This window comes from Oryza sativa, chromosome 5 (assembly GCF_034140825.1).
Source record: "Oryza sativa Japonica Group chromosome 5, ASM3414082v1".
NCBI classification, from domain to species: domain Eukaryota; kingdom Viridiplantae; phylum Streptophyta; class Magnoliopsida; order Poales; family Poaceae; genus Oryza; species Oryza sativa.
In genome coordinates this window covers 29,477,098-29,492,034 of record NC_089039.1, presented here as the reverse complement: position 1 = coordinate 29,492,034, position 14,937 = coordinate 29,477,098, and the positions used below count along the sequence as shown (strand labels likewise).

Here is a 14,937-nt window from a genome sequence, read left to right as displayed (position 1 = left end):
GCTCTTTCTCTAGTTCAAACTAATACTACTACTACTTGGACATGCATGCTTGTGTACGTTGTCGCTTTTTAATCAGTCCTTTACCCTGATATCCTTTTCGGAGTACTGAAGCCGGCTCATGTCATGATGCCCGCTCCATCGGGCAATCATGGTGACCGATTAGGATAGGAGCAAATGCTGCTGCTCACCCTTTTTTTTTTCTCTCTGAATAATGGCCTCTCAAATTCAGTTTTCAATCGATCGCATTCGCCACGGATATGTAAGTACTACTACTACTATATACTATCATTCAGTAGCCAGCCGTGTCGATGTCTGAACTCTCAAGTCTGAATCAGGTTCACAGTTCCGATGAAAACCGGTCGAATTTCGTGAAATTTCGATGTTTTGACACGACTCGAAATTAAGTTTCGATTGAAATTTTAAAGGTTAAACAATAGATTTGATCGAAATTCAGTTGAAATTTATCGAAAACCGATCAAAATTTATCAAAAATCGTGATATTGATGGGGCTCAAAATTTAGTGGTAAACTGGTGATGTAAACCGTGGTCTGAACTCGTGGTTGTTTCAGTAGCACGCACGCAACTGGACGCCCTGAAACTGAAACTGAAACTTAAGAAGACTTCTTCAGTCGCTTCGCTTTGTGGTTGATCATTTTGTTAGCTGCCGCTAGCTAGCGAGCCTCTTAAAAAAAGATTTTACTGATGGTGTTGTTTGGCCGGCCGTTGGGCGAATTCGCCATGTGCCTCGCGGGGGCAGCATCATTGGAGCTGAATTATAACTAGTCTCCACGGCGTGAAGCTCAAAAGAGATACTACCATGTAGCTGCATCATCATTTTTCACGGTGCGTGCTGCTCTTCATTTGCCCAACCGTTAGCTTACAGATGATCAATACTAGAATTAACTCGCCAAATTGAGGTACAGTGCAGAATTACACGACACGATCAGGCTTCAAACTCAGTGATATCCTTTCAGTCCGAAAAGAAAAGAAGAGAAATATAAAGCAACGCCATATGGTTCTGTCAGTGCCCAGAAATACCGGAAAAGCACGATTAAACAATGTTCAAACATGACGCAATACTTACATAAGGGGAATATAATATATACTTACTACTTGATGAAATGCGCCAATAATTTAACAGCCATTCAGCAATTACACCCCCTCCCGATTTTTCACCTTTTGAAAAACTTATTATACATTGGCGCCTTTTCCCTTTATATTAGTGACTTAGTTTTCACCGGGGACAATAGAGATGACGCCAATTCATTGATGCCATGAAAAATGGTCCATTTCTAAAATAAGTTTTTTTTTAAAAAAAAGATATCTGTAAAATAAGTTTTCTAAAAGGACAAAAAAGATGAAAAATCCAGCGCACACACAAGAAAAGAGTTTTGTTCAAATCCAGGAAATTTGGCCCATTTTCATTTCCTTTCAAACGGACCAAATCCCTGGGTTCAAACATCTGGCCCATCCTTGCCGAAGTGCCGGGCTTTGGCCCATAACAAAACGAGGCCTCAAGGAAGAAGTAGCAGTCTAGCACTTGAGGCCCAGCGCGAGCAAAAGCCGCCGCGAAACCGCACTAGCCGAGTCGACGGCAAACCGGCGGCGAGTTGGCTGGCTCTTCCGCTCGATCCCCGTCGCGGCGCCGCCTCGTCTCGCCGTCCTCCTCCGATCCGATGGAGCGCTCCACCCACTCCACCGGCTGGACCTGCCTCCCACCGCCGCCGCCCGAACCCGCTGCTCCAGGTCATCCACTCCCTCGCCTCTCGCTCTCTCTCTCTCCCCCTCTCACGCACGCGCTAGGGCATCGCCCCATACTGGATCAATCAAGCCCGCAATGTCGCAAAATCATGAGTTCAGTACGGTACGAGTTACATTTCTCAATCCTACTAGTTCTAGGAATGGCTGCCTCTCTGGAAGCATCAGGCTAGTGCTGCTTGTGGATATGTTTTACTTGCTTATATGGCATGGGCGCGTGGCCATGTTCATCTCCTACTTAAGGAGCTAAGGCCGTCACTTTGCAGTGTTCACCTGTTCAATTTCGGCATTTCTTACTTCTAGTTCTAGGAATGGCTGCTTGTTTCCGGAAGCACCAGCCTGTTGCTACTTGTGGACACGTCTTACTTGCTAATGGCATGTTCATGTTCATGTCCTATTTCATTTAAACCAATCAGTCTGCAGTACTCTGCTGTTCAATTTCAGTATGTTAGGACTCAGGAGCACTTAGAAATTCAGTTTGCACTCTAGAATTCTTTCATATGGAATCTCCAATGTTAGACCAGTACAGGAAGCCTGAAGCAAAGAAGCAGCAGGCTGCTTTTAGCTTATCCTACACTGAGCACATTTTTGGTTACTCTATTTGGGGTTTTGGGCACCGTCCTGCAGGTCGTGGAGTATGCGCAATGAGCACTTCATGGAGGGATAAACAACAGCCAAGCCTCATCAACTTTATTGCTGCATTCTTAGCTGCAAACTCATACCGCCTAAACTTCCTGTCAATATCTCCTGTAAGCACCTCTTCCTGCTTCAACGTCACACAACTGTTTCTGTGGCGCCTTTCTGTAACCTGAGCAAGTGTTTCCCAGGACTTTATATTCAACAATGGGGAGCTATCTGTTGCATTTATCTTTGAGACAAACTGGGATTGTCAAAATGAAGGTGCTGTCTTTAGCAGGTGCGAGACTCCTATTCCAATCCACCCTAACGACTATGATAATGACTTCAGTTTCGATATGCCTTTTCAGGGTGAATATGCTGAAGAGGCAGTTAAAACATCTATATGTTGTTGTTGCTGTTCCTACAAAAGAGCAAAACGAATCATTTAATCGATCATATCACAAGTATGCACCTATCATAATGTTAATGCCAGAATATTTTAGTTGAGCTATTGATTTTCATGTATTTCTTATTCAAGGTATGGTATGAAGCTTGGCTTTCCTACGTTTGTGCCTGTTACTGATCCGGAGATGGGGTTCGAGAAAATCGTGAAGATAGCTCATGCACTTGGAGGTAAATCTCAAACTTCATTTAGCAATTCTCTCAGTCCTATTCAAATTCTGAATTGTAAGCTGACATTGATCGACACTCCTTTCTTATTCAGTATGCAAGCAGCAAGACATTATCTCAAGACTGAAGAATGAGGTGCTTTCACATGTTTCCAGATACACAGTGCTCTATTTCTTGGTCTATAATTGAAATGGAGCCTAATGATTTCCTGCTTGTCTGTAGCGGGAGCAAGCAGTTCAGTGCACTGATTCCTTTCTACGTGTGCTCACCTCTATTCCTGGTATTGACAATCATGACGCCAATGCGGTATGCACTCAATTATTTTAGCCTTATGTATGACCAGATGGTCTTTTGCTTGCTTGCATAAAAATGTTAATTATAAGTCCGCATACTTAATTGATAGTTCTTTCTTTAGGGAAAATGTATTAGAGACATTGTTTGCATATATAAGTACCATCTTTGTGTACTCATTCTACTAAATCGTTCTAAAGGATAAGCTTAGCATTACTCCACAGCTAATTCAGGGTATAACTGAGCTTAAACACAGTTATTGGACCTTCTCCATGCAAAGTGCTGACCTTTTGGAACTTTTCATGATGAGAATTGATCGTTTTCTATTCCTGATATATTTATGTACTAATCTGTTAGCATTTATTCCTTTTCTCCTATAGCCTACCCAGTAGATATATATGGTCAATCCTCATGCTTAACATGAGATAACATTTTACTGTTCATATAATGCCATGCTGATATTGATGTCACACTTGATTTTCAAGCTTGCCCAAGCTATTGGGTCTATTGAAGCAATTGCAAAAGCATCCAAGAAATTTATTCTAGAAAACACTGACCTTTCCACGGATAAGGCAGAGACAATTGTCAGGTTCTTCAGAGATCCGCAGTACTACTTAAGCCCTAAAATTAACTAGTTACAGGTATGTTCCACCTGCTTGACTTAAGTAGTTCAATTGATTTACTTTAGTTACTATTTTAACACCTTCATTTTTTTCTGATAAAATAAAACTGTCAATGTATCACTTCTCTTTATTGCTGTGTGAATTGTTTTTGGGGCAAGTACAGAAACTGATTCATGGTGATAGACTGATAGTGTATATCCACCTCGAAACTTCTTCAATTTTACTTATATGTTATATTTTCATTTGTTTTGTGATGTAAATTCCTACGGTCTGGCTCACACCGTACCACATTTACCAGAGGAAAGTCACATGCACAACTGAGGGAAGATTATATGATTCAGTTTGTTCAATTGTGTGTTTTGGAGTGTTCCCTTTCAATAATATAAGAATCTTATGATTTGCATGCTTAATTGGCATGTTTAGATATAGGTGGGCTTTATAGTTGAAAGTCAGGAAAAGAGGTAACATTGTTATGACTAAATCCTAAGTAGTCTTCAGTGGTGGATATCATCAGCCTTTCACTTGCAAGCTCATAAAGAAATACATTGTAGTTCTTGTTAGCTGAACACTTTCCTTTTCCCTTGGATACTAGGGCTTAATGTCTCGATGCTGCCTCCATGTATTCTTGTTTGTCAGTTTTACAATTCCATGTACTGAGATCGTTTCTTGATTTGGCAGGCAGAAGGTGATTGTGAACCTGAGCTATGGACTGAATCAACTGGGCGGACTGACTGCCTGCGGAAGCCTGTGCACAGCTTCTTTATCCTTGTGGTTGCTATATTGTTACGTAGTATTTTTAGACCATTAATACTCTGTGTCAGAGAGAATCCTGATGCTTCTGCTTAGTTGTGAGTTGCGACTCCTCAAAGGCTCCTGATTGCGTTGGGTCAGCAGGCAGTCTTTTGATCTTAACTAGATGGAAAAAGAGAAACAAAGTCTACTTATATAGCAATCACTGTTAAATGTCCTGCTAAATTGATTGTCCCAAATCAAGCGCAATGCTAGCTATGTTTACTTCCCAGATACTTTACTCGTGTACTTTTGTTTAGCTTTGCCATTTCTTTCTTCTTTTAAAGATGGCTATGCTTTATTTGTTCATTGCTGTTTCCTTTTGCGCGCCGACTAAATATCCATATTCACTTCTATTAGACTCTAGACTCTCTGCGTTTTAGTGTTGAATGTACTAGAAAAAAAAAACTAGAGATGGTCTGGTTATGTCCGATGCCTTTTTGTCTATGTGAAAGCTAGATAAACCAGACCCCACATTATAGACTGTTGGATGTTCTTTCCGAGCCTTCCACTGTTTGAATTTTGAAGGTATGCATTGACATTTACAAACTAGTTACTCTACATTTATAGGCCACATCTAGGCAATAATGATCTGGTTCTTCTACTATATATTAACCTTTAGTATGCTTTGTAACACCTTGAATTTTGATAGATACTCTTTTTACTTGACATTTGTTGACATTTCATGGTTTCCAATATATGATTTAGTCACCAATATTTAAAATTTTATATTAGTGTGAAACAAAAATTTTTAGTATCATTGATTTAAGGAAATACTTTTGCAATCGATCGATCGCCGAACTAATCACCATAGCTTTCTCTTTTCCTTTTCCTGATGAGAACAAATACTATGATTACTGGCTACCACATTAGAAATAGAAAATGGCTGGGCAATCAAAAGAAATTCCGGTTGATCTATGGGAGATCATATGTCGAAAAGTTCAGGTTCGATTCTTTAAGCCTATAGACATGATGCAACTTATAACTCATTTTTCCTACCATCAACTGATTATATATGTCCTATCGCACAACTTCAAACACATAGGAAAATAAATATTCGCTTTGTTTTGGATTGCCTAAGGTTGATAAAGTGATAATAGGATAAATTCTGCACTTAGTGATGTCAACTTCACTTTGCCTTTCTTATATTTTCTCTCGCCCAAAGTAATTTTTATAAGTCTAAAAGTTAAAAGAGAATAGGAGAGCATGTATATAGGAAAACACTCTAGAAGAAAGTATTAGCTCATGAACTATCAACAGTATGAGTAGAAAGGATTCTCTCAATAAAGTATGAAATAGAAATGAGAGGAGATTTTACTGAAGAATTTCTGGGCGATCAAGCAATGTAATTAGAAGCATGCATAATGCCCCAGTACTTTATAAGGCATAATTCCTCGTCTAATGGTGGCCGTGGATCTTTCATGTTGCAACATTCCCTCTTGCATCCTGGAAGTTGACTTCTGTTAAGCCTTGATGTAGACTTCTTATTACTGTGAGTAATATTTTGCCTGTTGTATCCACTATTCAGTGGTTTGGCCAAAGGTAATATTTTTCCTGTTTTATTCAGTGATTTGGCTCTGGTGGGAGCTGATTCAGGCGGCATCTGCAATCAGCAATTTGCTTGCAAGGAATTGCAATCACAAGAATTCCTTGTGTATCGGTAATCGCATTATACTACATCACTACAGGCATATATCAATTTATCATATTGTCACTGCCCTTGTGTTTCATCCTTTTAGCAGCAGAAATGGACTGGAATGAGAATACTGATGAATAAGAACTTGGTTAACCATGGACAGAATAGAGAACATTTAAAGAAGAATATATCTTTTCCTGTGGTCATATCTTCCTTAATTATATGTTTTAGTAATGACAAATCCAATATCTTCTCCATGGCCTTTTTAGAATATTTTTCTGACTTCACAGAAAACTTAACTCTTCACAGGAACATGTGCAATAAAGAAAATTAATGATGTGCGTAGGGAGGAATATGCAGGCTTATAGTACTAGGGCACAACAAAATCATAGTCTATAATTTCCAGTGTGAGAAAAAGTGAGATCAGGTGGCTAATGTCCCATCCTCATTCTTGCTCACTGTAGACTCAAACCTCTGGTGCTAAGAGAGACAAGAATGACATATAAATCACATATTCTGGCTTGGGCTGCCCCCCACATTACCTGTACCAATCATTAGAAAATAAAAAGGAGAACAGAATATGATCCTTCCTGTGTGTAGTGGGCTAACACATGGAAAAACCAGATGTGAACCTTTTTTTCTCTGAAAGAAGATATGCAGACCTTTTGCATCATTCTGCTACCGAATTACCAAAATTTCATTCAAGGTCAGTTTTTATTTGACTTTTGGTTCATCTTTAATCTTTATTGTTGAGGGTGGATCAACTCAGCTCCATTTCTGAGGCATATTGGTAAAGTTGTCCACCTTTCTTGGCAAGCAAATCTAGGGTAAGATAAAGCTAGCTCATCAAAGGTAAAAAAAAAGGCTGTAGTTGTCCTATTTATTTAGTAACATTCGCATAGTCAACAGTGTAAACAGGATAAATTTCACTAGAATTATTGCATCAAGGTTGAGACAATTTCCAGTCTAAAAGAAAATTAAAACTTGTGTTGCATAAAGTCAACAACAGCTAAATGTTATGGCAAACTACTGTCTAGTTTGATATGACCCTTTAACTAATTGAATGGCTACAGTTAACAGTTGACGTAATTGTAGCAACAATATGTCATGTTTCTGTTGCAAGCATCTGTACCTTCATGAAGATTGCACCACGTTTATGAGGCAATCTGCAAGTGTAATTGCACTTGTGTCTGATTTGGTTCCCATATCCATGTTGATTTGGTGTCGACACTTGATAGATATTTCTACCAATGTAATCATCCTTTCTGGACTCTTCACTATATCTTGATGGTATGCCAAAACAAGTTGTGGCATACAATTCCTTTTGCTTTGCTTTCTCCTAAAATTAATGCAAGGCGCACAGTTCTTTTGCACATTCCAGGAAAAAAAAATTCTTTCTGCTTTGTCATCTGCATAAAAAAACTTGAAATACCAAAATCAGAATTTGTACTCCGTCTTTTTGAAATTGTACTTCCAGCAAGAACATCTGAAGTTCCATCTAGCAGTAACTGGTAAGTATGATGTGAAAAGAAAGCTCAATGACTGGACAATTTGTTCCGTTATGCTTATTCCTTGCCATTTTATTTAAAGTTTTCCCATATGGAGTTGCAACAATTTGTGGGCAGAATGCAGTGGGCATTAGTACTCCATCCTACAAGCGGATATATGCTTGGCAGACAAAAAATAAGGGAAAAAAGGGACATGAAACAGCATTTATGTATTATATGGTTCCTCCTTGGCCTTAGTTTGCTTGCATGATATGTTTAGGCATCACTTTCATCGTCACCGTCACTGTCACTGTGTGTGTATCTCTGTGTGCAAGGCTGTAAGCATTGTACAGGATTCTTCACTCTAGAGCAAAGGGCTTCAATCTTTTTTACCCTACCATCCCTTGAGTATTCCAGACTCCAGATGCTCCTCCTATGACAGCTTTGCTGCGGAAAACCGCACTGTCCTGAGATGCAGATTCAAAGGAGTGTCCAACACACACACACACACACATATAATATTCCCTCTTCAGATAACCTTCACTATAAATACATGCCAACTGGGGCTGTGCTCTTCATACCCTTCCATACGTTCGGACGTTCAGTGCACATCATACAGAAATAGTAGTATAGTACTATAGCTGAGTAGCATCAGTACAGACTTGCTGCAGAAAACATCATGAGTTACTATGGAAGCAGTTCTTCTGGTAATCTGTCTACTCCATTATACATTTTTTTCTCGAAAACTTATTTGCCCATTATAATAATCTATATAGCTGCAAAAGAACAATTCTGAGCACGATTTAAATGGTGATTCAGGTGGACGGGGTGGTCAGAGAGTTGAGTACGGGAGGACCTATGTGGTGAGGCCAAAGGGAAGGCACCAAGCCACCATTGTGTGGCTTCATGGCCTAGGTGACAATGGTGCAAGGTACTAGCTGTATGCTGCTGGTTTGATATAGATTTGCCTGTTCCACAAACTTTTCTTGCTTACTCAGATGCTCCCCTTTCAAGCAATACTATCTTCTTCAAATTTAATAGAAGTGCAAATACACTACACTTTTCAACCAATGGTTTATGGTTTATGGGACTAGATCATGGCAATGTAGATGCAACGCTTTAATCAGTCCCTTTGCATCTTTCTGCCAGAAATGACTGAAGTGTTGTCCTTTCTGTGTCCGTGCATGCATATATTCCTAGTATTGCTTTACTCAAAAGTACTACCTCCGTCCCAAAATAAGTGCAGCCGTGGATATCCGTGCCCAACATTTGACCGTCCGTCTTATTTAAAAATATTTAGTCACACATAAAGTACTATTCATGTTTTATCATCTAATAGCAAGTAAAATACTAATCATAAAAAATTTTCAAATAAGACGAACGGTGAAACGTTGAACGTGAATAGTGCAAAACTGCACTTATTTTGGGACGGAGGGAGTAAATGTTTCTCTTGTCCTTCTGCACACCTGACAACCTTCTGCGCCACCAAGGACATAGATAATGCATCTCACTTTCCATTCAGAAATGGAGAGGAATGTCAAATACTTCTAATTGATGTGGGCTAATGGCATATTAAAATTGCATAAATGTAAGGTAGCTTATGAAAGATTCCTAATTTCCTATTCCATGTCTGCACAAAGCATCTAAAGAACAGCATAATTTATGATAAGCCACTAAATTAGAGTATCTTGGCTCCATTAAATAGAGTTTTTAATGGCCAGTATCAACTCCGGGAGCAAAGAAGGTAAAAAGTAAGCTTGGCCGCCTTTCAGTTTGGTATGATGCATGTGTCACAATTTCTTTTAAGAGTTCAGTACACATTTGCCAAGTTAAGCTCTGCGGCAGATGTTCATTTCCTGTTCTTTTTCATTCATTTCCCTATTGTCTCCAGTAACTAAAAAGATCAGCAACTCAGCTACTTACATGTTACGTTTTTTGTTGATAAGATAATTGTTTATTCTCTTAAGATAAGCTAAGAAATTCAGGCTAGTTGCTCAACTTGCTGTAAAAATTCTGTCCAGTACTGTAAATGTTCTCTCTTTAGTCTGATCTGATGGATTCCAATTTGTAGTTCCAGATGTTCTTATATCTTCACTGATACTTTTAGACGACGCCTGTTGTTTATACATATATGATGTGTTAATCATAAGTTCTCAGAGAATATGAAACAGAATACCTATACTAGTTGCATCCACAATGCTTTTCTGCACTGATCCGTTTCCTTTTCTCTGTTTTGTTCATTCTGTTTTCAGCTGGTCCCAACTCCTGGATTCTCTTTCATTGCCAAATGTAAGTGTCGATGCTTGTACTTCAGACACACATACACAGATGATAGATACATACACACACCGTTCCTTATTCCCCTATTAACACACACCGGTCTCTCTCCACCGGTCTATCTCCAGATCAGTGTAGCTTATCATGTTCAGTAGCAACTAGCAGTCTATTTTTGTTGCACCATGGTTTATTCACCTTGAAGCTTATGATGGTGTAGATCAAGTGGATTTGCCCCACCGCAGCAACCCAGCCTGTCACAGCATTTGGTGGATTCCCTTGCACTGCATGTAAGCTTCTTCTTCTCCATTGGAACTTGGCAGAATACCCTGTATTCAGGACTACTATGCTACCATCTCTCTGAAGTTTGAAAACTTAGGGGTACTGCCATTTCTCTCTGACTTATTAGCTTTTGTATGGAACTGAAATAGGGTTTGATGTGGAGGATACTTCAGTGGATGGCCGTGACGACATTGAAGGACTGGATGCTTCAGCTGCGCACATTGCAAACTTGCTGTCGTCAGAGCCGCCTGATGGTACTAGTTCCAGGACCACATCAATGTAACATATATTATGGTCTTACCAGATTCTTTTTCTTTTAATTTTTCAAAGTGATCCTTATTAGTGGCACCGGTAAATGCATATGTTAATTAGGTGATCAAATGCGAGCCAGTATATATACAAAACTAGCACTAACTATGATATGTTCTTCAGATGTATGCTGGTGACCACTCACTCCTGTGACACTCATTCCACTGATTTCCACACTTTGCGAGTGCAGTGAAGCTTGGGATTGGTGGTTTCAGCATGGGTGCTGCTGCTTCCCTCTACTCAGCTGCGTGCTATGCTCATGGCAAATTCGCAAGTGGCATCCCCTACCCAATCACACTTAGCGCGGTCATCAGCTTGAGTGGATGGCTCCCTTGCTCCAGGTGCCAGTTTGCCATCCTAGGCAGAAATTAATCTGTCAAACACTTGCTACTTACTAGTGTCACTTGTTCCTGAATCCTAGTGTTGCTAATGCACTGTAATTTTAGGACCCTGAGGGGCAAGATGGAGAGCTCACACATAGCTGCAAGAAGAGCTGCCTCCTTGCCTATCTTACTTAGCCATGGAAGAGGTAACAAAGCTGTCGATTCATGTAGCCTTCCCTCCAGAAACAGTATAACTAGTCATTACCAGTCAATGCATCATGCGTCAGTCTGTTCTCAATTCTGTGTGTTGTTGCAGCGGATGAGGTTGTATCCTACAGGAATGCTGAGAGGTCATCTGACACTCTGCGATCCTCGGGGTTCTTATATCTGCATTTCAAATCCTACAATGGGTACATATTCATGCATTTGCACAGCAGAGTACAAAACAGAATTCTTTTAGCAAAGATTGACAAAGTTTCTTATGATGCAGGCTAGGCCACTATACCATCCCTGAAGAGATGGACGACGTTGGCAAGTGGCTCAGCTCAAGGCTTGGCCTCGACAGATCCCGCTAAGGACTAGTTCGGTTAATCCCACTCACAAGGGGATTGAGGAGAATTTGGAGATGAATAATTTCACACCTATTGAGGTGTGGAATTAATCCCCCTCAATCTCTCCCATACGGGGATTAACCGAATAAAGCTTTATGGAAGTAAACTTGTGCACTACACAGTCGCAACAGTACGTGGAATGGAATGGTGTTAACTATGTGGAGGCCAAGGCTTGATTGTGCTCTGTTACTTATTAAGGATTTTGAGCATATGTCACCAAGTGCCAATAATGCAGTTGAGGCTCCTTTCCTTGCAATCATTTTTGTTTGTCTGTTTTTTTTTTCTAAAGAAGGCAAGGCAGCTGCCTTGTATATTATGTACAAGTGTCCTTGCAATCATGTTTATATATATATTCTTACATACTACTAAAGCCGAACAAACTTTTGCATGACTTAAAAACCTCATACTAGAGAAGAATTAATGTATAGATACCCCTCGATACTGAAACCTGGTTGTGTTTACAGTTGCGTTTTTTTTGGCAGAAAGTGATCACTGCCTGGAGGACGGTAAATCATCATGATATGAAAGTTGTTGTCAGTTTGTCACTGAACAAAAGAGCATATCGTCAGAGTTTCAGTTTGAACAGGTTATGACAAGTTTAACACATTGTAATTAAGTTTACAGTTTCTATTGGTAAACTATATTAAAGAAGTTAAAGGGCGAAAAACTTACAAAATATCTTGGGCGTTTGTTTGGATCAGAGTTCCAGGTTTCCCCAGGTAGCGTGATGTTTTCCGTAGTTGTTTCTTCATGTGTCAGGCCGTCAGTAGCACTCTTATCATCTGGATCTGGTTTGTTGCTTGATTCACCTGTTTTGTATAAAATAGGTCAGATAAAAAACACAGGCAAGACAAAACCATTGACACGGGTGAAGAGCAAAATGAGATTCTTCAGGGCCTCCAAACGAATTGAGCGCACACTTCTGATCTGAAAGACAAGGAAATAACAGTTTAGAAGAACACTCACTATTTTTTACTCCGAAGCTGTTACTGCACTCTAGGCACTTGCATTTTGCAGTGCACCCCACACTGTTCTGCAAGAGGGAAATAAAAGGCAGCCATCTAATCATAATACTAATAAATATAGGTTTTATGTAAAAAACGAAGTACTAGTATATACACACCTTGAAGCATTCACAGTAGAGTTTGCTGCACTTGGACTTCCTGCAGCTGCACCCTTTGGCATGCTTCCGTTGTTCATTGCCCTGAAATTTTACTGAATATGCGTGAGTTCTCAAGCCACTTAAAACCATGCATCATCAAAATTAATTAAATAGCTAGACTAGAATAGCATGGAATCAGTTAAGTTTGGTGCTCCAATAAGAAATTAGAAACAGGTATATTACCGGCATTGCATCGGAGGTGTTTTTTGGGTCTGAAATAGCACTAGTAGAGCTCTGGGGATCAGCTGCCGTTGCATCTTGAACACTAACAATAATCCTGGGATCAAATGCATTCGGGTTTTTCATCTGGATCATGTCGGAAATCTCCTCTATCGCATCCTCGTAATATTTAATGTTGTAGCAGCCAGAACAATTGCAGTTGTCTGAACAAAAGTAACGCGAGCGGAAACACCGGCAATATCTGCAGATAAATTAGGCACGGCAAAATAAGAAGTAGACGGTGAGCAGTAAGAGCAATTAGCTAATTAACTAACTAACTAACGTCACAATAGACGGTAATGTATGTACTTACAGCTGGGTGCAGCTGGACTGGACGCAGCTGCATTTTGGCCGCTCCTGATTGTTTGCCATGCTTAATTAGAGCAGAGATAGATTAATTAGCCTGTGCAAAGCTAGCAACCACAAGTACAATGTTGAGAGGATGATAGTATGTCCATATACTAACTACAATATGGGACAGGGATATATCTATATCTGCAGAGAGGGTAACGTATCCTCGAGAGTTTAATAGTTTCTCTATCTGAAAACTAAAGTTGCTATGTTCTGTTCTATGGAGGTGCATGGACTGATGCATATATCCTCTTTAATGCAAACTAAGAATTGATCATTGATGAATATAAAAAAGTTGCAACGACAGCCATGTATGGATTAATCGGACAGGAGATGACACTAGCTAGTGCCTACATATTGCCCACAACAATATAATCCAAGTAATTAATCTGGAATCAATCTACGTAGTACATGCAAGGCGGAGATGAGCAAGAGAAGAACACCTGAATCAAAGAAGAAGAATCGATGAGACAAATCTATTTAGGCAAGGCGATCCTCGCGCTCACGGTCGAATCAGGCTGATCGTTCGCCGGGATGAGGAGGAAGAAGAAGAGACAATTTTTCATTATACTAGTTGTACTCTAAACCTTCGGGATGGCTGAGTTGTTTCACGTTTGAAACGAAATTCAGGTGGTCTCCAGGTATATCTCTATCTCTATCTCTACTACTTAAAAAGATGTTTTCGCTGTCCGTCAAAATAAAATAAAGGGTGAAAAAAAAGGAAAAAAATGAATCCGATTCTACGTGATGCAGAAGAAAAAAAACAGTCCGTCCGTGAAAATAAAAAGAAAAGGCGAAAAAAAAGTTACGTGAACAGGAACTCCCGTCCGTGAAAATCTCCACCTTCAACCACTTAAAAGAGTCCGACTCAAAAAAACGAGAAAAAAAACTTCTGTCGTCGGTAAAAAAGGATAAAAAAAATCTCGCTAGTAAAAAAAAAGTCCGACTACCGTAATTCCCGTAAAAAAGGGGAAAAAACTTGTCCGTACAAAAAATAATCCGAGTCCTGTAAAAAAGAAAAAAAAAACTCTCACGTCCTACTCCGGTACTCCCGTAAAAAAAGGAAAAAAACCCATCGGTAAAAAAATTCCGACTGCTGAAGAAAAGGAAAAAAAATATCGCCAGTAAAGAAAACGAAAAAAAAGTCCGACTCCCTAAAAAGGAAAAAAAAACTTTTCATGTCCGATTCCCATAAATAAAGGAAAAAAACGACTCATCCGTAAAAAAGAAATAGGTCTGACTTCCGTAAAAAAGGAAAAAAAGTCGTCTTGTCCAAAAAAAAAAGAAAAAAATGTATGACTCAAAATGGAGGAAAAAAACTGTAGTTTATAAAAAATCCTCTTTATAAAAGAAACCGATTCAAACAAACCACCCGACTCAACCAAAGAAAAAGGCATCATTTAAAAAAAAAGGTTCGAAAGAATATCCGACTCAACGTGAAATAAAAAACCACTCTGAAATAAACTGTCAAATAAAAATTGTTATAAAAAGGGGATCCAAAAAAACCATCTGAATCCACACGAGAAAAAAGATCTAAAAAAATTGTCTGACTCCACACAAGAAAAAACCGCCAT

At 39.5% G+C, this 14,937-nt stretch overlaps 3 protein-coding genes across 9 annotated transcripts; 2 read left to right on the top strand and 1 right to left on the bottom strand.

Annotated features, from left to right (window-relative positions):
* Window positions 1-1,568: 1,568 nt before the first annotated feature.
* Window positions 1,569-5,018, top strand: LOC4339770 (protein PARTING DANCERS homolog). The gene is made up of 9 exons (XM_015784770.3): window positions 1,569-1,746; window positions 2,386-2,507; window positions 2,586-2,674; window positions 2,745-2,840; window positions 2,915-3,009; window positions 3,101-3,141; window positions 3,229-3,312; window positions 3,783-3,938; window positions 4,599-5,018. Exons 1-8 carry the CDS (start codon window positions 1,677-1,679, stop codon window positions 3,930-3,932), a joined length of 747 nt encoding a protein of 248 aa, XP_015640256.1. The 5' UTR covers window positions 1,569-1,676; the 3' UTR covers window positions 3,933-3,938; window positions 4,599-5,018.
* A 1,039-nt stretch (window positions 5,019-6,057) lies between these two features.
* LOC9269686 (uncharacterized) lies at window positions 6,058-12,307 on the top strand. 5 transcript variants are annotated; one of them, XM_026025643.2, is made up of 10 exons: window positions 6,058-6,201; window positions 6,277-6,369; window positions 8,652-8,763; window positions 10,085-10,121; window positions 10,327-10,396; window positions 10,538-10,667; window positions 10,888-11,038; window positions 11,144-11,226; window positions 11,337-11,430; window positions 11,511-12,013. In XM_026025643.2, exons 3-10 carry the CDS (start codon window positions 8,754-8,756, stop codon window positions 11,593-11,595), a joined length of 660 nt encoding a protein of 219 aa, XP_025881428.1. In that variant the 5' UTR covers window positions 6,058-6,201; window positions 6,277-6,369; window positions 8,652-8,753; the 3' UTR covers window positions 11,596-12,013. The 5 variants fall into 5 exon arrangements, 3 of the variants coding, with proteins under 3 accessions (XP_025881428.1, XP_025881427.1, XP_015640254.1); XR_003242380.2 differs by lacking the exons at window positions 6,058-6,201; window positions 6,277-6,369 and adding exons at window positions 7,709-8,539; window positions 12,114-12,307 and having other exon boundaries at window positions 10,538-10,642; window positions 11,511-11,865; XR_010741588.1 differs by lacking the exons at window positions 6,058-6,201; window positions 6,277-6,369 and adding exons at window positions 7,709-8,539; window positions 12,114-12,307 and having other exon boundaries at window positions 11,511-11,865.
* Window positions 6,258-14,002, bottom strand: LOC107277548 (protein tesmin/TSO1-like CXC 4). 3 transcript variants are annotated; one of them, XM_026025644.2, is made up of 7 exons: window positions 13,807-14,002; window positions 13,326-13,385; window positions 12,977-13,214; window positions 12,755-12,835; window positions 12,598-12,664; window positions 12,304-12,440; window positions 6,258-7,754 (listed from the first exon to the last, which is right to left on the bottom strand). In XM_026025644.2, the coding sequence occupies exons 2-7, from the start codon at window positions 13,382-13,384 to the stop codon at window positions 7,623-7,625; spliced, it is 714 nt and encodes a 237-aa protein (XP_025881429.2). In that variant the 5' UTR covers window position 13,385; window positions 13,807-14,002; the 3' UTR covers window positions 6,258-7,622. The 3 variants fall into 3 exon arrangements, 2 of the variants coding, with proteins under 2 accessions (XP_025881429.2, XP_015640260.1); XM_015784774.3 differs by lacking the exon at window positions 6,258-7,754 and adding an exon at window positions 11,782-12,176; XR_010741589.1 differs by lacking the exon at window positions 12,598-12,664 and having other exon boundaries at window positions 7,257-7,754; window positions 12,304-12,558; window positions 13,807-13,947.
* Window positions 14,003-14,937: the final 935 nt, after the last annotated feature.

What these genes read in the sequence shown, in the direction of transcription:
- LOC4339770 (XM_015784770.3), top strand. Translation starts at nt 1,677, where the DNA reads ATGGAGCGCTCCACCCACTCCACCGGCTGGACCTGCCTCCCACCGCCG. An exon ending in ACTTCCTGTCAATATCTCCT is followed by an intron (nt 2,508 to 2,585) that starts GTAAGCACCTCT and finishes AGTGTTTCCCAG; the next exon opens with GACTTTATATTCAACAATGG. An exon ending in GATAGCTCATGCACTTGGAG is followed by an intron (nt 3,010 to 3,100) that starts GTAAATCTCAAA and finishes TTTCTTATTCAG; the next exon opens with TATGCAAGCAGCAAGACATT.
- LOC9269686 (XM_015784768.3), top strand. Translation starts at nt 8,512, where the DNA reads ATGAGTTACTATGGAAGCAGTTCTTCTG. An exon ending in ATTCTCTTTCATTGCCAAAT is followed by an intron (nt 10,122 to 10,326) that starts GTAAGTGTCGAT and finishes ATGATGGTGTAG; the next exon opens with ATCAAGTGGATTTGCCCCAC. An exon ending in TGGATTCCCTTGCACTGCAT is followed by an intron (nt 10,397 to 10,537) that starts GTAAGCTTCTTC and finishes GAACTGAAATAG; the next exon opens with GGTTTGATGTGGAGGATACT.
- LOC107277548 (XM_026025644.2), bottom strand. Translation starts at nt 13,384, where the DNA reads ATGGCAAACAATCAGGAGCGGCCAAAATGCAGCTGCGTCCAGTCCAGC. An exon ending in TCTACTGTGAATGCTTCAAG is followed by an intron (nt 12,665 to 12,754) that starts GTGTGTATATAC and finishes TCCCTCTTGCAG; the next exon opens with AACAGTGTGGGGTGCACTGC. An exon ending in ACAAACGCCCAAGATATTTT is followed by an intron (nt 7,755 to 12,303) that starts GTAAGTTTTTCG and finishes TTTTTTATGCAG; the next exon opens with ATGACAAAGCAGAAAGAATT.